Source organism: Mustela nivalis, assembly GCF_964662115.1.
Source record: "Mustela nivalis genome assembly, chromosome: 9".
Lineage (NCBI taxonomy): Eukaryota > Metazoa > Chordata > Mammalia > Carnivora > Mustelidae > Mustela > Mustela nivalis.
The window spans coordinates 114046869-114069075 of NC_139028.1; the positions used below are offsets into that span (position 1 = coordinate 114046869).

A 22207-nucleotide genomic window follows, 5' to 3' on the forward strand; every position below is an offset into this window, starting at 1 on the left:
GCATATTCCTTCAGAAACAAATTAGTATAGATAGCAATCGTAGAGGGAAAAAATGCTTCCTTCTATGGAAATAAAGAGCTGATCTGAAAGTACATCTCTGCAGAAAATCCATTCATTACCCCCCGTGAAAGAAGCTGAATATAGATGGATATCCCCCAAACACAGCAGAGTTTCTGTTTCCAGAGGTTCTGCTTCGGCAGGGGCCGTGACGCACATTCACCTCACACATCACAGTGCGCGTCCCAGCGAAGCCTTAATAAGGTCAAGTGAAGGAGCCTCTGTGAAAAGGGGTGTTGTCATTTCCACCCAAATAACACAAGCTCTCAGGAGCAGAGGAATTCGAGGAAGACTGCTATCTCTCTCCTCTCCTCTTCCCCAAGTTTTCTTGTTTGTAATCTCCCTACATCTGTAACCAAAAGATCATTCAGTTCAGTCCTTTTTCAAGGATTTTGGGAAAGCACTCTGTGAAGAAAATCCCTTTAGTGGGGAGGGGTGTTCAGTCATGTCAAAGATCACTCTCTCTGACAGGCTCCACAAGAAAACTGTCCTGTCTACAAGGTATCCGTGCTCCTCCTGGCTGAGTTCCGGTCAGCCGATGGATTGCCTCCTCTAACCAGTAGGATGGCATTTCATTTGACTGAAATTCTTTACATATACACGTGTATGTATTATGTTTGCAGAGTTTCATCACAGGAAAGGAAATTATGTCATTATGTATTTTTTGAGGTCTAAGAGCTCAGTTTGACTATACTACGAAGAGTTGTTCTTTAAATGTTTTGTCTGCAGAGGTTTTACATGATACTTGTAGATTTTCAGAGCAGGCCCCATTTAACTGAAGTCCTGTCAACATGTCAACAGGGATTTTCTATTGATTTCCTGCTCCTGAAAAGCATTAGCTTGCTCCTCAAATCGGGCCACATGAAATAGTTGACATCCATGACAGTCCTGTCTGGAGAATCTGGTGGCTTCCCATTCCCCATGTGGCTGGTGCCAGGAGGCTTTCCCCCCTGTGCAGAGCTCAGCGACTGCCACCTGCCCAGCCCCCACGCAGCTGACCCACAAATCAGTTTTAACTTACATCTACTTTACTATGTTGAATAGGAAAATTTTGTGACCTTAATAAATAGAATACGTGAGACAGCCCCAGCCCATCTGTCTTTCCTCTTCGTGCTTTGAATCAGTATGAAGGACTGTAGGAAGTGAAGTATTATGGACACCACAATTCCCCACCTGTGTCAAGCCCTTCCGTTTTCTCAGGTCCTGTAGGTCCTTTTCCCCATTGCTAGACACAGGTAACTCCCGTCTGCATTCTGGCCCCAACCAGCCAGGAGAACTAGTTCTCTGTCAAGGACTAACACTAAAATGTAGTCCTGGAGATTAGCCATCATTTTAGTCTTGAGTCTTGATCTTCGTTTTTAAGCACAGGGCCTGACCAGGCTGACAATTCGAGTAGGACCTTGAAGGTAAGAGGAGAACAGTAACTTGGGTTTGGAAAGGTAGCGAGAAAGAAAATGTATCAGCACAATCCATTCCCATTGACTTGCACATCCACTTGGATTTATGAAAATAGATGACTCACCTCCCCTTAGTAAGGCGTTTGCATTGCTGCCCTTTGGCCTCAGGTGATGCAGCACCCTAGTGAGGGTGCCCTGGTGCTCGGCCTGCACAGCAACGTGAAGGACGTGTCCGTGCCTGTGGCAGAAATAAAGATCTACTCTCTGTCCAGCCAGCCCATTGACCATGAAGGAATCAAGTCCAAGCTGTCTGGTAAGATGTATATAGTATCGGGAGAGCCCTGTGGGTCAAGAACAAGCCCATCATCGGCTCCCCATCCTGGGAAAGCTGAACAAGACAGGCCTAAAACGTTTCTATGAAAAAAGTGTAGAGATCCCTGAGAATAAAATGTGACCTTCAATGGCTGTGCTCTCTCCTCTACCCCAGCCATATTTCCACCTGACGAGAGCCATGACTGCAGCCAACCCAGCTCTCTTAAGCCAGATCTTCAGATTGCAAGGTTGTCTTACTAAGGTGTCTCTTTCCAGATCGTTCTCCTGATATTGACAATTATTCTGAGGAAGAGGAAGAGAGTTTTTCATCAGAGCAGGAAGGCAGTGATGATCCATTGCATGGGCAGGTAACTTTCCACAGCCCCTCACGTGTAGCGTCTGAGAAATAATTCCAGACACCCCTGGGATTTCCCAACTTCATTCCATCCACCTACCCCCTTAGGACCTGTTCTATGAAGATGAAGATCTACGGAAAGTAAAGAAGACCCGGAGGAAACTAACCTCGACCTCTGCCATCACAAGGGTGAGCCTCAAAGGTCCCGGGAATGTTTTAGCTGAGATTTTAAATTTGAAGGTAGGAGGGAGTGGTGTATTGAAACTTCCTGAGGTCTTTTTTAAAATATGCACATGAGGTTCTGGAGGTTCTGATACACCCCTTTATCCCCTCCACCAGCACCACCATGTAATTAAGAGTCACTGTTGTAGAGAAGCAGTGTTACTTATAGGAGCGTGTTATATTTTTCAGGTTATCTCGGGATAGAAAATAGGTTGAGAAACCTTGTTTTAGACTTTGCAACAGGTAATGCTTCTTCAAGAAGCAGAATGCCTCGGGCACCCCTCGTCCCTTCTCCAGGTGACTACTTCAAATTACGTCCTACCTACCACATAGACAGACACAGTCTTTTCTAGGGCTATCACCATTTTTAATCATTTTAACCCAGAAATAATAGGCTAGTGCTTAGAACTGGGTTTGGTAAGGTCTAATTACATTGGGTATCATTCCTGCCTTAATGGATCCATAATCTTAGAAGCCAAATGCCTTTGAATTGTGTCTCCTGCATAAGATGTCCTCAGGAGTCACTATTTTTGGTGAAATTAGAATCCTGGACTAAGACACTTAATACCTGAAAAAAAAAAAAAAAAAAAAAAAGACACTTAATACCTGGATTTCTAGGTTAACTTTGGGGTTGTTGTTTTTTATTTTTATTTTTGTTTTTGTTTTTGTTTTTGCTTTTTAAATTAAATGTAATTTCATTTCATTTCATTTTAATTGCAGTATGGTTAACCTACAGTATTACATTAGTTTCAGTGTGTAATACAGTGATTCAGCAGTTCTGTACATGACTCCGTGCTCATCGTGATACGTGCAGTCTTAATCCCCTTCTCCTGTTTCACCCATCCCCCTGCCCCCTCCCTCTGGTAACCATCAGTTTGTTCTCTGTAGTTCAGAGTCTGTTTCTCGGTCTAGGTTAACTTTGATGCTGGAGTTCCTGTGCTAAAGTGTGGGAGAGTCAAAAGTGCTAGAAACCCAATTTCATTTTCCCCCCGCATATCTTGATTGTCTAGAGTAGAACTAGCTTAGGGACCCCAAGAGCAGAGATTTCCATCACCTGCAGGAATGAAATAAATGTCAGCCAGACCTTCCAGATGTGTTGCCTCTGAGCCTGGCATTCGCGGTGAAACCACACTGTCCTCTCTCCTTGCCTCCTTACGCATTACTGGCCTTAAAGTCCTCAAGACTGTGGCCTTGATTTCCCCCATTAAATAATGAATGACTAGAGAGTGTGAGAACTGTTTTGTCCTCAGGTATCTAATCCCTGCTTGGCACTCCAAAATGGCCTGGGTAGGGCATGTCCCCAGGGCCTCAGACATCTTAGCTGTTGTACTTACAATGGGGAGAGGTTGGAGGATCCCTTTGTATTGTAGCTTCTTCCCTTAAGTTCTTCTTTCTCGGGCTCCGCAAAGGTGGAGAGACCTGCTGGAGCTTTATAAGTCACCTTTCCCTGTGGTCTCGGATGAACCATAGCTTTACCCTATTATATGACCAGAATTCAGTGCTCCTATTAATATCCTTTTCTTGAAAGGTTGTTCTTTGTTTTTTGTTTTTGGGGTTTTTTTTAGCTGCAGGCTCTCTCCAGTCAGATTACCAAAGACTTGGAATGGTTCTTTAGTTTCTGTCTCCTTTTGTACACATGCATTCTTCTCTCCCTACCAAGAATACTTTGTTCTAGATACACTAATTGATTTGCTGCGTTTTTTCTCTGCTATGGATACCCTTTCTACCTTTGGAACCCCTGCCTTTTTTCTGAAGGCCTGGCTCAGTCTTACTCGCAAGTTAGTCTCTTCCATCCCCAGATGGCAAGTCTGTCAGGCAGAAGTACTTCAGACCAGTCATTGTGCCTGGAGTGAGAGACATAGAGACAAGAAAGGCCTAGTCCGTGCCATCAAGGAGATCACGATGTCCAAACACAGACAACATCTAAACCAGCTGCTACAACACAGTAGAGTAGGTGCTAGAAGTTAGAGCTTGGCGTAAGGGACAGCGATGGTGCGCAGGGGAAAGTGGCCAACTCTGGGCAGGAGTGCCAAGAGAATGTGCAGACAGGGCAAAGGATACGCTCTATAAAGACCCCCATGCCTCTCTTTACAGAATTATCAGCAGTTTCCACTTGAATAGACAGGGGAGGTGTTCAGTGGTGACATGGGGCTAGGGACAGGCAGGGAAGTCCTCAGACAGACCCATGCTTAATGCCGCAGCTTTCTTCCCTGGGCACTGGGGGCCAGTGAAGACCCCTGATTCGGGGAGTAGCATGATGAGGTTTGCGTTCGTAAGGATCACTGTGGGCTCTGGAGAGAATAAGACCAGAAGCTAGCTGGGAGTGTGAGGCTGAGGGTGTGGCGGTTGAAGGCCGTTGCAGGGACCCCACAGGGCTGTGGGGAGAAAGGCCTGAAGGACAGCAGTGGTATTGCAGATGGAAGAGTCGGGGTTAGTAAACAGTGGTCTATGAGGAGAAAGGGGAGGGAGACACTCTGGGTTCAGATTCCTGTGATCGGGGGTTGTGATAATGGTACCCAGGATGGGAACATGGGGAGAAGGTGATAATTCTTGGGAATGCTGGACTGGAGGTGCCTGTGTGGATGCAGCTGGAAATCATCAAGCAGCACCACGTATCTGAAGGACTGGAGAAAGGGAGGACTTGGAGGGGTGTGGGAGGTGCACACACTCGATGCCCACAGCCCTGGGGTCCGCTCCGCGTTAACCATGTGTGTGCCTGCTTCCCTGGGGGGTTTTACGTGCCGGAGGATAGAAGCTGTTTTCCCATCTTCATGTCTTCCCACAGTGCTTTGCAAAGGAAAGAGTGGGCTCTGGATCACTCCGTTGGCTTAAACTGGTCGTCGTGCGTGGGTGGGTGTTGTTGAGAACTTCTGTGCCATTTGTTCCCACAGCAACCTAACATCAAGCAGAAGTTTGTGGCCCTCCTGAAGCGGTTTAAAGTTTCAGATGAGGTACGACCCCTTACTCCCAAGGTTGATGGTGAGTAGAATTCCCTGAGTTTCACCCTCGTTCCTGGGGTGCATTTTTTCCTGCCCCTGGGAGTCGGGACTACAGGACCCCCAAATGAGAGAATAGCTAAAGAAGGGCTTTAAGCTACATAAAAAGAGAAAGAAAGGATTCGCGGTACCTACAGGGAGGGGTAGTGTGGTTATACTCGACTGTTGGCTAACGCCACCCTTCTGGCATGGGGCATTAGTAACGTCTGGTTGTTGTTTGGTTTTCCCTCCTGTCAGAGGGAGGGATCATGGTGCACAATGACCTGTGAGGTAGTTGAGTGTCCTCAATGGTTGGCCATTAAGTAACCAAGAATCGGTCACGGAAAGAGAAGCAGTGTCCTCCCTGGGCTCTGACCAGCCTGGTCCCAGTTTTCGTAGGCTTGGCTTCTCAGTGCGCTGGAGAAGAGATGGAGAGGAAGATTGTTCAGAGGTTTCTTTGTCCTTCTGTGGGCTCCTCAGGAGAACAGGACCAGCCTGCAAGGGGTCTCAGTCTTCTGGGTTCTCTCGCACCTGTTCTCTGGCAGAGGTCCTTTAGCACTTCTACGTTTCTTCCTTGTGCCAGGCCCGTAGCATGGAGTGGTAGGGAGACACTGAAAAGAAGAGGTGGTCTCACCACATCCCCGCTCTCAGGATTGGGTCACAGAGAGGACACCAAGGTTACCTCAATGAGTGTGAAGCTATGGCCTGTCCCTTAAGGAGCACAAGTTAAGGAAGCCAGTTGGTACCCATCAACCAGAGTTGCCCATCTACCATAGCTGTTAACAGATGTAACCCCAGACTCAAAGATCTTTTTCCCCCATAGGTAGGTTTTGGCCTGGAACATGTATCCCGAGAGCAGATACGAGAGGTGGAAGAGGACTTGGACGAACTGTATGATAGTCTGGAGATGTATAATCCCAGCGACAGTGGCCCTGAAATGGAGGAGACCGAGAGCATCCTTAGTACTCCGAAGCCCAAGCTCAAGTGAGGCCCAAACCTCTTCCACCAGGTTGTCTCCCTGCGTCTCTCTGAGCCAGAGTGACCTCCTAGACGCCCTCCCTCCCGCCCCCTCCATTATCGGGGTATCTTGGCTCCTCACCCTCGTGGAACCTCCAGCTGTCCGGATAGAGATCACTGTTTTTGCCTCTAGCTGACAAAAGTCCTGATAATCTCGAGTCCTTTGATCCAGGCCCTGCTGGGTCACCCACTGCCATGTCCTTCCTCAGCGGGCATGTCCTTCAAGCCCGGGTTGTCAGCCTTTCGTGCACACCATCACGACCCAGCTCTCATGAGCTGCTGCCCTGGGCCCTGGTGGCCACTGACCCTGGCTGTGCTTCTTTGCCGCAGGCCCTTCTTTGAGGGGATGTCGCAGTCCAGCTCACAGACGGAGATTGGCAGCCTCAACAGCAAGGGCAGCCTCGGCAAAGACACCACCAGCCCTGTGAGCAAGACCAATGGCTGTGGGGGCCGGGGAGGGGGGCCGGGGAGTGTTGGGGCATAACACTCTGGGCACTGTGCTGCTGGCTCACCTTGTGGTGCGAAAGAGCAGGCTTCTCCTTTTGTTTCAACCTTGGGTATCCTGACTGCGGTCCTCCTGGGAGCTTGGTTCTCATGGGCATTGCTGTGGCTATTTGGGTGTCCTTTTTGGTCAGTTCCTGCTACAAGAAGGAGCCTTCCCTCCCAGAACACACAGTATTAAATTTCTCCCTCAACATGCGTCACATGGTTGCTGGGAATATGGCATCCTGCGGTGATAAGTAATGGTGCTTTCCAGGTGGAGAAAGAATGCAAGGAGGCAGGAAGCCCACAAGGTCTAATCAAAGATGCCACATAGGCTTTATTCAAAGACGCAGGCAGTACTTGCGAAGAATTACAAATTTGACGGGCAGATTTCCATTTCGGCTGGTGACCGAGAAGAAAGAGTTGCTCTCTCCCGTAGTACCCAAGAGCCCAGTGTCATCCTGGACCATGCTCTGTCCCTGCTTGGGAAAGCTCTCCCTATGGCAGTGGATCAGAGGTTGGAGCCTGGGTTGATGCTGTATCTATGTCAGGCCCTGGGGAGCTGTTCTTCCCGTCGTTACAACTAAAGGAAGGAGATGTGCGTGGTTTTAGTGCAGTTTATGGTTTGCTGTCGCAAGCACAGTGTCTTTCCTATAGATCAGAGAAACTGAATCCTTTAAGTCCTCCTATTCTTCCCGCTTTAAGAGAGGGCGTACAGAGCTCACCTTGAAAATAGGTATTACTTGTGAGGAAATGCTGTGTGAGACATGTGAGGCATGTGAGGCCCTCCATCGCCTGAAAAGCCCTGTGACTATGGAAAGGCTGCCGCCTGTCCCCATTGTGTCTGCAGACCCTGGGGCTGCTCGTGGCAGTGCATGGGCTGCCTTACTACTTGCTGCCACCAGGTGGGGCTGCCACCCACCTTATCCCTCTTCCTGGTAAGGCACTGTGGGCACTGTCTGGCCCTAGAACAGTGGCCCCAGCTGGCATTAGTGAGGAAATGTGGGGTGTGAAACAAGCAGAATCCCTCCGACAGAGAAGCCTCTGGCATGCCACTTACAGGCCCTGTGCTCTGTGACCTGCAGCTGAGGCCTTACCTTGCTGTTTAACACGTGGCTTTTAGCTACTCTTTCTTGGGGGGGTGGTGGGAGGTCCTGCTGAATGGCCCTGCTGAATCGTCAGTGTCCACATAGATCACAGGCCCCTACAGCCAGATTCCATCTTAATTATAAATACAAGGGTTGACTCTTCTAGAGAGGAACTTGGGACCGGGCCGAAGGAGAGCTGTTTCCTAGTGTCCTAGGAGTGTGGAACGAGGAGTACGTAACAAAATGCAGTTAAATTTTTGACTGATATAATGCCCCAAAACACTGAGCGTAACACTGACTTGTAATGAATGCTCGGTAAATGCTAGGGATTGTTATTATTAAATTGATACATTATTTTATACTAATGAAGGTATTTCTGGGTTGATAGAACGTGTCTGCAGGTTCTGCTTTAGTCTCAGTTACGTGGCTAACATGATTTAAAGGGGAAACCACTGATGTTCTGAGCTTCCAGGTGCCTTAGAGTTGACCCAGCAGGCCAGTTAGCTCAGAGTTAGGACAACTGAGTATCAGTCTTAACAATATAATGGCCTAAGGGTCCCTGTCTACGCAGAACATTCATCTGGGCAAAGTGGGACTGGGTTGAGAGCACGTGGTCTGGAGGAAGACTTCTGAGTTTGAATCTCGACTCCATCATTCTACTGGCTGTGTGATCTGGGGCCGTTGTCAGGTCTTCGTTTCTTCATCTACAAAGTACTTGTTAAAAGCACACACCTTGTAAGGCAGTGCACAGATATGATGATCCTCCATGTGGCGGTGGGTTGATGGGTGGATGGATTTACTACTCAGCGAGCGTGCGGTGAACAGAAGTTGCCGTGGCTCTTCTCCTTACCGTCAGTTAGAACCGTTTCAGTTCTGCTCTCCTGAAACGGTTGGGATCTAGCTGTCTTTGTCATGAGTCCTTCAAATCCGCGTTCTGCTGGCCAGATTTCAGACTCGCTTTGCTGATTCTCTGTGATATTTCTATTTTGAAGAGGCCCATATGTTTCGATGTGGATGTGGAATTTTGGAATCCTTTAGTATGAAAGGCCCTTCGGGAATGACAGAGTGAGCCGTGCTTTTACAGAGAACTGCCCAGTATATTAGGGAAAGAACACTGAGATTGTGCATACGTGGGCAGGTGTGCACATGCAACCCAACTTTTATCCTCTCTCTCTGACTTCCTAGTGTTGTTACGTAGTTGTTTTTCTTAATCTTCTTTTTCGTTCCCGAAATTTCAGAGGATTCAGTTTATTACTAGAACCAGAAGGTATTTCTGCTGATACAAATTATTACAGTTGTTGAGGCATCTGGGTGGCTCTGTCAGTTAACCTTTCAGCTCAGGTCATGATCTTAAGGTCATAAGATCGAGCTCCACATGGGGCTCCGCACTCAGTGTGGCGTCTGCTTGGGATTTTCTCCCTCTCCCTCTGCCCCTGCCTTTGCTCACTCGAGCATGCTTGTTTTCTCTCTCTCTCTCAAATAATTTTTTAAAAATTAGTACAGTTGTTGAATTTTCCCAAGACTGGGAGCCCACAGTAGCAACATAATTTGGTTTTCCAAGCTGATAACAGTAGGTGCTGACAGTGCTTTCGTTAGGGAGGTCAAGAGATGTAGCCTTTCAGCCAAGACTGCCTGCTGCTGGAAGTTGTTATTTCCATTGCACTGCAGATGATGGCGTTTGAGACTAGTACTTCATAAAATTGATAGCCTAAAATACCACCCCACTCTGCTCCCCCAATCTCCACAGGAGCAGGTCCTCCTCCTGCAGCAGCCGGCATCTCCCGACAGGCGCAGTGCCTTGGGCTGCTGGCATCTGCCTCCAGTACCACACAGTTAGATGCAGCTACGGCACAGCTGGTGGTCCGGGGCTCTGGGGTGAGAAAAGCCCTTCGTATTTATAGAAGTAGAAATTTGGAGAATTGGGAGTTTGCTTCAAATGGGATTGTTTGGAACATCTAGAAGAGTCAGGAAATAGCCAGCAGGTTCCCTCTGATGCCAACCCAAGTGAAAGTTGTTGCAGCTTAACCACGGAAACAATTCTGTACCTGTCAGAAGGCTTAATAACAGGATGTGCTCTTTAAAGCCCTCCAGCAAAATGATGTTAATGCCCCAGTTCGTTCTCCTTGAATGGTTTTAACTCATTTGTCATACTGAGATCCAAAATGGAGTGAAATCATCTTCAGTCTTTTTTTTTTTTTTTTTTTTTTTTAAGATTTATTTATTTGAGAGGGGCGCCTGGGTGGCTCAGTGGGTTAAACCCTCTGCCTTCGGCTCAGGTCATGGTCCCAGGGTCCTGGGATTGAGCCCCGCATCAGGGTCTCTGCTCAGCTGGGAGCCTGCTTCCTCCTCTCTCTCTGCCTCTCTGCCTACTTGTGTCAAATAAATAAATAAAATTTTTAAAAAAAAGATTTATTTATTTGAGAGAGAGAGAAAGAGCACACCTGTGACAGGGGAAAGGTGGCATGGAGGGAGGGAGAGACTATCAAGCAGAACCCCTCCCCCCCACGCCCGCCACTGAGCACAGAGCTCCGTGCTGGGCTTCGTCTCATGACCCTAGGGTCCTGACCTGAGCCAAAAGCAAGAACTGCACACTTAATTGACTGAGCCACCCGAGCGTCCCCATCTTCAGTCTCAAATCTGACCAGGACTTTTTCACAATTCTGGACTCTGTTGGCATTGGTTATTCACATAGATAATGTGCAGTGAACTAGCTGTGTAATCGGAGGCAAAGCGACTCCAGACCTGGAGTCACAGTCAGATAAAGTGTGTTGGGTTGATCTTGCAGGTGGTTTTGGACAGTGGCTCTCTACTAGGATTTTTGCCTCCTTCCAAGGAACATTGAGCTCTGGCAGTGACTAGAGACATTTTGATGATCAGACCTGGCAGGGGTGGTGCTGCTACTGGCATCCAGTGAGGAGAGGCTGGGATGCTGTTTAACATCCTGCGGCATACAGGACAACATCCCCCACAATGAAGAAGATCTGGGCCAAAGTGTCATCGGGGCCGAGGTGGAGAAAACATGGGCCTGCTTGTTCATTAGTTTGCCAAGTGTCCCCTTGAACTTACATGCCCCCCGTTTCTCAGTACTATTTATAATTTACTCAGAAGAGGGACTTTGAGTAATCGGGATGAAGTAGGATATCTTTGATCTTTCCTGACTCCCTGGTTTCTGAAGAGATTCACTAAGGCCAATACCTTCCCTACCTCTAAAACCCACAATCCTCAAATTTTCATGACTTTGACGTTAACATCTGCACAGCCAGAAACAGTATTAGCAAATGTGAAAAATCTAATTTTATGTATGAGTATTTGTGAAATAAATTTTTGATGTTTATTAGAAATGCTAGTAAGACTTGGGGACAAAGGGAGAATTCATTCATACCTAAATGGCTTGACATAGGGTGTCTTTTTGCTTAGTATATTAATTTTTTTGAGGATATTCTAGATGTTTCTACCAAGCAAAATAAATTTGGCTGCCATGGATGACTTTAGTCTCAAAGTCAAAGACCTGAACTGTGAGATTCTCCTTTCTTCTCAACAACTTCTGACAAGTAGAAGAGGCCCCAAATGTCCCTCCTGGATAAAGGGCATTTACTGCATCCAGAGTCAGAGACCCTGTGGATCCCATACAAAGCCATCTAAACTTTGAGCCTCTCTTTTCTGTGACATCTTGTGAGAGTCAGAACTGCTGGGTTCTGCATCTTACTGTGTAATTTAATGATTATAAAAATAACTGACCCTTCTGATACTTAGTTTTCACAAAAACATACTCCTTATAAGACTAAAATTCCAAAGATTTTATGAGGTCTTCATATTAAGTGGGAGTATTTTAAACTCCTCGGGAATCTAGAAAACCAGTTAGAATGGTAGTTACTTGGATTGGTGATGACTAATTATTATAATTTTTGCAGATGGAATTGGCTGCTCTAGAAAAAGTCAAATCTGCTTGGATTAAAAACCAAGATGACAGCTTGACTGAAACAGACACTCTGGTATGTGTGGCTCAGTCCCCCATTTAACACAGTTTTTATATCTTTAGAAATAAAACCAAAAGACCTTTAGGACCACCCTGGGATCTTGTATCTGTGGACTTGTGAATGTCCTGTGTTCTCTTTCTTCCTGGAATCCCTACCCATGAAATGTAACCTACCCTGGAGAACAGGTCATTCCCTAAATTAGCAAACCAAAAATGTCCCCATTCTGTTTTTTAACTCGATCTGATTAAATGCTAATTCAGATAACTTCTCACTCTCTGTCACCCTTATTTACTTCTGAGAGATGACAACCTGTATCTTCCTCTCAAAAACCATTCCTCCAGTGTGGCTCTTAGAGTGAGCAGGCAGCCTACACGTTAAATTTCCAAGTGACTATTGGTCAAGTGTTTCCCCTAAGAGACGGGAGCTGCCCAGGAGGGCAGGCCAAGCCCTAGAGAAACGGAATGAATTGCCTGGGGTGCCCAGTTTAGACAACGTTTTCTGGGCAGCTACATGTGCTGAGCAATGAAAATGCAAAGGTGAGAACGTCATGGTGTTTGGCATCAAGATGCCACCCTCCAGGAGGAAAGCCACGCTGTGTACACCTGTGCAGAGGCTCTGTGGAGGCTGAGGGAAGGACAGAGTGATTCCGACTAGAGAGGGACATCTAAACTGGGCCTCTCAGAATATGCAGAAGTTCACCCAGTGGGACTGGACATGGACACAGGGCGGGAGGGAGCAGAGAACCTTACCAATACCGTCTGGGGCTGGACTATGTATTAGCCTCATGGTGAGACCTGGTAGTTGAATGGAGTCCAAGGAAGAATTAGTTCAGACTTAGGTTTCCTATATAAATGATGGTGCCTTGAAGATCTGGTGTATAACCCAACGTTAGGCCTGATGCAGGGTAATCTAAAACTTCTCACTTGCACTTTATAGTTCACCAGAAATCCAAAAACCCAGCTTCCACTCTTGCCCAACTGTGGTTCATGCTGCAGAGTGGCCATTTCCGAAGTAAAACTCCAGTCATTTCACTTCCTGGTTAAAATTCTCCTTCCTACCTAAAGAAGCCAGAGCATCAGTCCGGGTTTGTGCGTTGACGCATAGTTCATAAATGCACACTGACTAGCAAGAGACAGTCTCCAGACAGTGGGTATGCTCAGTTAAGTTAAACAGAAGTCTTCCTCCTCTGGTGAGGTAGGAGCTGTAGAACCCTGTGCTTCCAAGGAAAAAATACCAAGAGACCGACTCTCCCTGTCATGGTGATGGGCCCTGTCAAAACAGATGAGACTCCTGGGTGGTCACTGACAGGGAAGTAACCCTTGCTGTTTCCTTTCTTCCATGGCAGGAAATCACTGACCAGGACATGTTTGGCGATGTGAGCACGAGTCTGGTTGTGCCAGAGAAGGTCAAAACTCCCATGAAATCCAGCAAAACAGATCTCCAAGGTTCTGCTTCCCCCAGGTACTCAAGATGAGAAGAAAATCCTAAAACAGGGAGTAGCATTAAACCAATCAAATAGTGCCAGGCTGTGACCATGCTCAGCAGAGGCTCCTGGCCTAGGGAAGAGTGGGACTAGCCGTGGCCTTGGATTGCAAAGGCTAGTAACTATCTCCTTCCCACGTCTCCGGCAGCAGAATGGATGGGGTGCTCACACCGCGGCAGAAGAGGAGCACACCCCTGAAGGAGCGGCAGCTCTCCAAGCCCCTGAGCGAGAGGACCAACAGCTCTGACAGCGAGCGGTCGCCCGACCTGGGCCACAGCACACAGGTACCCCCTCACCCCTCCAGGCCGGGACCCTCTGAACGTCCTCAGCCCTTGGCTTCTGTTTTGTCATCTTCCTGGGGTGGTTAGGTAGAGAAAAAAGGAGGAATACTTTGAAGTGCCCTGAGTAAAAGTCTTGAAGACAGATCTACATCAGAGAAGTCTACCATGCGCCACTCCTCATGTGGGATTGGCTTGGTAGCTGCTCTTCGGGGAGCAGATGGGGGAGCAGGAGACACCGGCTTCGTCGCAGCCTGCATCAGCCCAAGTGGCATTTCCACACCTTGTTTGCTCTGCCTCCTCTGCCCCCATCAGACATCAGTCTGGAGACCGTGTGGTGAGCCAGTCGTTCTAGAGGACAGCAGCCGTCAAAATCCCACTGGACGTCTCCCACCTGGGCTCAGATAACTTGAGCACTACTGTGGGCCAGTGATTGTGACTTCAAGGTGACAAATCAACAGTATTAAAATTCTTTGATTGAGAGACCTAAGAGTAGGCTGGAAGAGAAGCAAAAGAGACTGGGCCTCGGGAATTCCGTCCTCTTCCTAAAGGCCAGCGGTGCAGGGGGCTTGGGGAAGGAGCCTTTCTGAAGTGACTTAGCTCACACAGCTCCTCCTCCTCTGGAGAACAGCAAGCCTGTTCATTTACCTGATAAATATCAGTGAGAGGAGAGTTTGTGTCAACGTGGCTTCCCGAGTTCAATGCTATCACAGAGCTGAGAGTGAGCTGGAGACCAGAATAGACTGTGCCTGGGCTGAGGGGTCGTCCTTCTTGCTAGTCACTGTTCCTAAAGTACCTGTTGTCCTCTGCGACAGTGGGGCTCCCCACACAGCACTCACTGCTGTGCTCCTTGGTTCTCTCCCCACTGCCCTCGTTTTCACTTCGGGGAGCATCTGCTAACTGGTACCTCCCCCTCCTCTCCTGGTACTGCATGCTCTATTGTTACCCTTAAGGGAGGCTCACCGCGCTCCTCCCTCTGTCAGGACAGCTGCTGTGGCTTTGTTCCTGGAGTCCGAGTGCGTGTTCCTTAAGGACTCTGCTCACTCTTTATCCTCCTCCTTTCCGGTTTGCTCTGACCGGTGGGGTACTGGGTCTCCTCCAGAAATTCCTAGTATGTTTTCTCTGAATGCCCTTGCTCCAGAGATCTTCTACCCCACTGCTCCCTCCCCTGCCCTTAGACTGCCTGGTAGACTGCCTGGGATGCCTGACAGGCACTTCTGTCCCTACAGATCCCAAGAAAGGTGGTATATGACCAGCTGAATCAGATCCTGGTATCGGATGCAGCCCTCCCAGAAAATGTCATCCTTGTCAACACTGCTGACTGGCAGGGCCAGGTAAAGCATTACAGATGGCAGGGCTGGGGAGGAAGGGTTCTGGGGAACAAGACGCAGGACATGGAGAAAAAGGAAAGTGAGCCCCACATCTCAGGCCCCTCTTCCCTGAACTCAGCCGATAGCTTTGGGATCCTGTCCTACTTCTGTCACGTTCTGGCCTGTGGGATCTCACGTCCCTTATTTTCTGTACCTCGGCTTCCTCATCTGTAGAAAAGCAACTGATCTACCTTCCTTCCTGGGGGGTTATGTGTGGTTTTCCCATCAGCATAGCGGAATAATGGTATCTTGAGAGGTATGAAGTGCTATAACGTGCCCGAGGTGGCCCGTGGGTCCCATGAAGGCAGTCCAGAAGAGGCAGAGCCAATCCGCTTGGGCTCCCAGTCACTGCTGTCCACCCAATTAGATCCTCTGCCAGAATCCCTCTTTCCTAATAGCCCTGCCTCCTGGAACATATCCTACAGAGACAGCATTGGAATCTAAAGATTCCTTAGCCTTCCCACGTGGCCTGGTGAGCATGTCTGCATGGGCTCTAGCCCCACCTTCTCGTCAGTGGCGGCAGGAACCCTGACCTTCTCGGCCCAGCTCTGGTCTGAAGGACAGAGGCTGGGGCCCTGCACCTCTAGCTAGGCCTTGCTCTCTTGGTGCCTGTGGGAGAGCTGTTGTCCCTGCTGCGTGGCCTCACCTGTGTCCCCGCCCTTTCCCTCCCTGCCCCCCAGTATGTGGCAGAACTGCTCCAAGACCAACGGAAGCCTGTCGTGTGTACCTGTTCCACCGTAGAGGTCCAGGCCGTGCTGTCCGCCCTGCTCACCCGTATCCAGCGCTAGTAAGGGTTCTACTTACCTCCTGCCCTTTGGGGTTCCCTCTCACCTCTTCCTCCCACCCTGACTTCTAAGCAGTGACAGGACCTCCTGGCCTCATCAGACCAAAAATCCTTGGTCACTGTGTGGTTGGGCAATGGCAGGCAATGGTCCTCTGATGACCCTGCTGGTCCCAGAGGTCAGCATGTGAAAACGTCATTTTCCTGCTCTCCCTTCCTCCCCACCTGGACTCTCCTTGACCGGCCACATCGTCTTCTTAGACCCAGGATGAAGAAGATCAGGAAGAGAGAACCAGAGTTTTACAAAGGCATTTTACTCTCACCCCTCTAACTGTGCTGTGCCATGTGGCATCCAGAGTCAGGGCTTTCCCTCCTCAGGACCTCCCTAGACTACGGGCCAGGAGTCCCTGCCAATGGGAACGAGAACTTCGGGCCTTGCAGGTGTCTGGGCTCATGCCCACTGCTGACCCCTGGCAGCACTGCCAAATTGCCTCCCATTAGCCTAAGCTAATTCTTTCTTCTAGATGATTACCTGTCCTCTTTGATCCTACATTTCTCTCCTAATTGCAGAAGCACTGTAGTTTATGGCTTCTCTGGGAATTATGCTTACTGGCTAATTTTTTCCCTGTGGGTTGTTGAGATCAAGTAAAGTCAGAGCTTGGGCCCCTCCTCCGAGCAGGACGCTGGTGAACCTCCCGGATGTGGTTGTGACTCTTCCCTTGCTCCCCAGCTGCAACTGCAACTCATCCATGCCGAGACCGGTGAAGGTGGCAGCCGTGGGAGGCCAGAGCTACCTGAGCTCCATCCTCCGGTTCTTTGTCAAGTCGCTGGCCAGCAAGACCTCTGACTGGCTCGGCTACATGCGCTTTCTCATCATTCCCCTCGGTAAAGATGGGGCAGATTTCATTCCTGAAGCAGCATGTTGGGGCTGGGCCCTACGAAGGGACAGTTAGGGAGACCGAAGGCCAGGCCATCATTCTACCCCTTAACCAGTTTACCTTCTCTGGTTTCCATCTCCCAGGTTCTCACCCTGTCGCCAAATACTTGGGCTCAGTTGACAGCAGATACAGCAGTACCTTCCTGGATTCTAGCTGGAGAGATCTCTTCAGTCGCTCGGAGCCCCCCGTGTCAGGTAATGGCCCTCCGCAAGGGGTTGAGGCAGGATGCCACCTGGTCCACGGAGAGCCAGTCTTGGCCAGAGGAGAAGGCTGCAGGAGCGTGCTTCTCTTCCTCCCCGCGCCTCTGCCACCCCCAGTCCCTTGCATGTTTATTTTTTCAGCAAATATTTGTTAGGGGGAGGCCCATTATGGGCAGCCCTTCTTCACTCTGGATGTTTTCAGTCTCTGCTTTCTGCTCTGCTCCTGTACATCTAGAAATGAGGACGGGCATGAGGAGGTGGTGAGGAGGACATCTCTAGTGGTAGAACTCAAATATAAGAAGCAGAGGACAGTTACTAAGCAATCTGTTGATAAGCGAGTAACACTATGCTGACCTTGTCTTTTGTCTGAAATACAGAGTAGGAGTGGCAGGGCTTAGAGTGAGCTTGAACCCTGCAAGGCTGGGGAGCAGTAAATGCATCACCAGACCTTGAAGGAAGTGATGGGCAGAGAGTTGGAGTGGAGGGGTTCCTCTAGATTACGAGATTGGTTTGAGCAAAACAGACGTGATGTGGGAGCGTGACCAGCCTGAGAAAGAGCAAAACTGAGGAAGTGCAGAGGTCGGAAAGGAGAGAACAGCTCTTTGGTTCATCATTTCTTATATTCAAAGCCAGAGGACCCTTAGAACGCTTTCTCTACTGCAGCTGCTAGGGTCTTCTGATGGGTCTCCAGAAGGGGTCTCTTTAAGAGGGTTTTCAGGTTTGCCTGCTGAAATAAGTTGGTAGTTATCTCTTGTCTTTTCTCCAGAGCAACTGGACGTGGTAGGTCGGGTCATGCAGTATGTCAACGGGGCGGGGGTGACGCACCAGCTCCCTGTGGCTGAGGCCATGCTGACCTGCAGACATAAGTTGTAAGTTTGACTAAAGGGAATTTCTTGGAAACAGGTGGGTGGGCTAGATAAATCTTGAGTTTTCTTCGCTTTTCTATATTTTCCGTCTCCCCACCCATTTCCCTTCGTAGGCAGCCAAGAGCAAAAGAGACGGGGTTTTGACTACCTCCCATCCAGGCACTCCCCTCCCTAACCTGGGCCTCCCCACCCAAATGGATACCCCCTCAGTATAAGAGAAGCCCATCCTAGGCGCTGACATTCACGCGTGGTGTAGCATGCAAAACTATTTTTTTTGCCTCCATCTGAGGCTCCTCGTGCCGTCCTGAGATGCGATGGAAAGTGTCATGTAGTGTCTGGACTCCCTTGACACCACAGTAAACTATGAAAAGCTTGTATCCCCAGCTCTCCATGCAGATGACCCACTAACTGTAAGGCTTCCCTTTGTCTCCCAACAGCCCTGATGAAGACTCCTATCAGAAGTTTATCCCCTTCATTGGTGTGAGTACTGACTCCCCGCTCCTCTGTACCACACCCGTTCTCCTGGCCTTCCTGTCCCCCAGTGCCCTCATGTGTGCGCGCGCACACACACACACACCCAAGATTCATCTAGACAGTGGTTCTCATCCAGAAGCAGTTTTGCCCCCAGGAGAGGTCTAGCAGTGTCTGCAGACGTTTTTTGGTTGTCACAGCTGAAGTTGGGGTTCTACTGGCATCTAGTGGTTAGGGAGCAGGGGTGCTGCTGAACTTCCCACAGTGCTCAGGACAGCCCCTATGACAAACTGATCTGGCCCCAGTGTCAGTAGTGCCCAGGTGGAGAAACCCGGGGCTGGGATATGCACTAAGCTGCTCCTTTCGGTGTTCTCCTTTCCCGAATCATGGGCTGTCCCCAGATCACCACTGGTATCTCCTTTTTATTACACCAAGCCCTGAACCTGGTGCCTTGGCCTGGGGCAGGACGTCCAGAGCATAGTTCTGCAGCCTCCAGGGAAAAGCAAGCTGCCTCTGAAATGAAATAATGATAGATGATATTCTGAAGAGAAGTCCAAGAAGTAGCTATTTCTGTGTCCAGGGTCAGATGTACCTTTGAAACGAAGATTCCTTCTTTTCCCTCCTATTTAGTCAAAGGAGAATCTCTAGATGAGTTGATTTTGGAAATCAAAGGGAAACCTCTTGGGTATCTCTGATGTCAGGTGGTGCTGTCTTTTCATTTGGCAGTAGTGAGCCATAAGGCAGAGACCCAACCAAAAGAGGGACCCCAGAGGTGACAGAGGTGACACCCTGGGAGACGAAAGCATACCACAAAAGCATGACTGAAATTTCAGATTTCCATGTGTGAGACAATCGAATTTCTCTTCAAAATCAGCTTGTCTTTTTTCCTCCAATCTCCTAGCTTTGGGTAGGGGGCATATGCAAATGTGAAGGGCCTCTTCTATGCTCAACCCAGGTTCTGGAAGTCTTGAGTGATCGTGGGAAATCCCTGAGCGTGGAGAAATTCGGTTGCCCCTTCTTGTGCCTTGCTAAGACCTCCTGTCTGAACAATCCACTTAGTCCCTGTTAGCCCCTGGGGCTACTCCCAGAAGCCATGTTGGAAGCTCTAGACTACAGTCTGGTAGCCTAGGCTGATGATTTGATTTGCATCTTCATGGAGCTGTGGGTTGCTGCCCACTCTGGCCTCACAGACAGAGAGAGATGTGAAAAAAAAATTTTTTTCAATTGAAATAAACAAAGGAAGGGCAGCCTCATATAATACCAGGGGAGCAAGGGGAATTGTATCCAGGAAGTTGGGAATGTTAGGATGTTACTTTCCAGGAACTAAAATAAGGATGCAAGGGAATAGCAGCCCTGTGTTCTGAGTAGCCTTGAGGGAACCATCCACACGTGATCGTGATCTCGACTCCCCGTCAGTCCCTGGGGTCCCGTTTCCGTGACCTCATAGCACTCCCTAGCACCTCTGCCAGGTGCTAGGCCCTGGGCCTGCTACTTCATCAGGATTCACCTGTCACTTCAAACCACAGCTGTGACATTCAAATAGTCTGTTTCTAGCTGTGCCTTTGCTGGCTGCTGGAGGGCCCCCTCTCTCCTTCCCAGAATTCTCTATGAGAAATCTAAAATTCTTTGGGAAGCTGAAATTAGTACACTGCCTTGAGGTAGAGAACGGGTGGGGGTGCCTGGGATCACTGTCTTATCCATATTCTCTCAGATTCCAGCAAGTCTAGAAAGGAGGAAACTGGTCCCTTGTTTGGTTTCACATAGGCAGGCATTCAGGGAGTCTCCCCCACCAACCGCAGCACGCTGCCTTACCAAGCTTTCTCCCAGTGGCTCTGACGTGGGAAGACAGTGTCTTCCCCATGTGGTCTTAGAAGAAGCCCGATCAGAATACTGAAATGGGTCCTGCCTTCGGGGTGGCCTTGCACTCCCCAGAGGTGAGCTGTGAGGTCTTGTGTGCCCCCCAGCTCATTGTTTGGAATGGGGCTTTTTTTACATATAAAGATCAGATCTGGGCTGCTCTGGATTTGCAAAGATGTTTAAAGCATGATATATAGTAATGGCTATTGTGTCTAATCACTGGCTTCCAAGTGGACCAAAATACGTACAGCTTTAGTCAGAGGACCTAATGCAGCGTCTCTTCTTTCTCCCAGGTGGTGAAGGTGGGTCTGGTTGAAGACTCTCCCTCCACAGCAGGTGAGTCTGGGGCCCTGGGGCCCCTGTGGAGTGAGGCGATGCCTTCTCGGCCTCCTCTCTAGTCCGGCAGGCCAGAAGGTGAAGCCTCTGGGTGTCCTAAGGTTAAGTCAGAGTTTGGGCACCCTCACTTCCCAGGTGAAGTAGCAGGGGGCAGTGGGGAGCTGTCCACACTTAGCTCAGCAGCAGCTGAGACCCCTTGTCATTAACTGGTCAGGGGTGGCTTCCTCTGGCCAACTGTATCTGTCCCCCTGACAGGCGATGGGGACGACTCGCCCGTGGTCAGCCTCACCGTGCCCTCCACATCACCGCCTTCCAGCTCAGGCCTGAGCCGAGATACCACAGCCACCCCTCCTTCATCCCCCTCCATGAGCAGTGCCCTCGCCGTCGTGGGGTAAGGGGCTCTTGCCCATACCTCTCCTTCCTTTCAAACCCCTCCATCAGGGCCCAGGAACCTGACCGACTCCCCCTTAGCTCCCCCCTCCCCCACCCCTCCATCCCCGCCTGCCTACAGCATTGCATGACGACGATGGCTTACTGAGTGTGGAGAGCAGGACAGTGGCGAGAGCTTTGGAGTCCCAATTCAGAGACTTGGGGTGCTAGCCAGGCACGTGGAGCTACTCTGTACAGTGCGGGTTACTTTCTTCCCCATCTGTCTCCCGGGGTAGAAGGGAATGAGACAAGTGGCAGGGGGGCTCGTACCAGCCTGTAAAGTGCTATGCAGGGGTCTTGCTGGGGTCTGGTGGGTGTGGTGGAGTGCTGCCATGGGAGACCTGCACAGCCCGGTTTGAGTCATGGCTCTGTGTTAGTCCACTGTACTAGCTTGTGCTAAAGAACAGATTACTCAGTGACACTTGTTAAAGCACAGTGAGGGAGGGGCACCTGGGTGACTCAGTTGGTTAAGCCTCTGACTCTTGATTTCAGCCCAGGTCGTGGTCTCAGGATCGTGGGATCGAGCCCCATGTCCAGGATCCACGCTCAGCACAGAGTCAGCTTGGAATTCTCTCTCTGCCTCTGCCCCTCCCCCCACTTGCATGCTTCCCCCACCCCAAATAAATAAATAAAACCTTTAAAAAAAAAAAGACACAGTGAGGGAGACCACATCAGGGCGTGACCATCGAGACAGGTGTAGGGGGCACTGCTGTGGATTTTGCAGGGTGGGTGGCTCAGCTCCACGTGGAGATGTCTACCCTGGGAGTGAGCATGGGTGGAAAATTACTAAGAGGAAAAGCCAGGGGTACAGGGGGCTTCTGAACAGTCCTGACAGGACTCTTGCTGAGACAAGTCATGGTGTCAGACATCTCCTGGGGGGCGGCAGGGGTGAGGAGCCTGACCAGGCGCCCGCAGGGGATCAGATGGAGGGTGGGGCTCTTGCTAACTGTCTTAGCAGGGTTCTTGCTAAAAATGGATTTTACAAGCAAGTACACAAATGGGCCTCTGAAAAGGTTTAGGAGCCAAACTAAAGTTTCTAAAGTTTAGTTACTAAGCTTCGTTTCGGACTCCGGGAGTGGAGTGAAATGGCCATGTCAGAGTTTCGTGAGGCTTCAGGAAGAGCTTGTGTTGTTGGTACCTGGCATGCGGGAGCTGCTGCCTTTTTTCAGGCAAGCAGTCTGTCTGTCTGTCCAGTGTCATTTGGGGCACTGGAGCTATAGCAGCAAATAGGAAAGGCTAGTCCTAGTCTTAGAGCTTAGGCTGCTGGGCCCTGGCAATGCCAGAGCCGTAAAAAATTCAAACTGTAGGTTGCAGT

The 22207-nt window shown here is 49.5% G+C and overlaps 1 protein-coding gene and 1 pseudogene across 3 annotated transcripts in view; one reads left to right on the forward strand and one right to left on the reverse strand.

Moving 5' to 3' along the window:
• Positions 1 to 22207, forward strand: part of PACS1 (phosphofurin acidic cluster sorting protein 1) — a 142189-nt gene that overhangs the window by 115061 nt on the left and 4921 nt on the right. The window contains exons 5-21 of one of the 2 annotated variants that reach the window (XM_082748456.1): positions 1623 to 1767; positions 2043 to 2134; positions 2230 to 2310; positions 5235 to 5294; positions 6142 to 6302; positions 6666 to 6759; positions 11818 to 11898; positions 13229 to 13344; positions 13515 to 13650; positions 14874 to 14978; positions 15695 to 15801; positions 16526 to 16680; positions 16817 to 16927; positions 17700 to 17802; positions 18237 to 18279; positions 20421 to 20463; positions 20719 to 20854. In XM_082748456.1, the coding sequence (XP_082604582.1) occupies positions 1623 to 1767; positions 2043 to 2134; positions 2230 to 2310; positions 5235 to 5294; positions 6142 to 6302; positions 6666 to 6759; positions 11818 to 11898; positions 13229 to 13344; positions 13515 to 13650; positions 14874 to 14978; positions 15695 to 15801; positions 16526 to 16680; positions 16817 to 16927; positions 17700 to 17802; positions 18237 to 18279; positions 20421 to 20463; positions 20719 to 20854 (1769 nt within the window). The remainder of the gene's footprint in view (positions 1 to 1622; positions 1768 to 2042; positions 2135 to 2229; positions 2311 to 5234; positions 5295 to 6141; positions 6303 to 6665; positions 6760 to 11817; positions 11899 to 13228; positions 13345 to 13514; positions 13651 to 14873; positions 14979 to 15694; positions 15802 to 16525; positions 16681 to 16816; positions 16928 to 17699; positions 17803 to 18236; positions 18280 to 20420; positions 20464 to 20718; positions 20855 to 22207) is intronic. The other variant, XM_082748457.1, reaches the window with a different exon arrangement.
• Positions 62 to 1430, reverse strand: LOC309873286 (sterile alpha motif domain-containing protein 13 pseudogene; annotated as a pseudogene). The gene has a single exon. The product of its transcript is annotated as a sterile alpha motif domain-containing protein 13 pseudogene (transcript).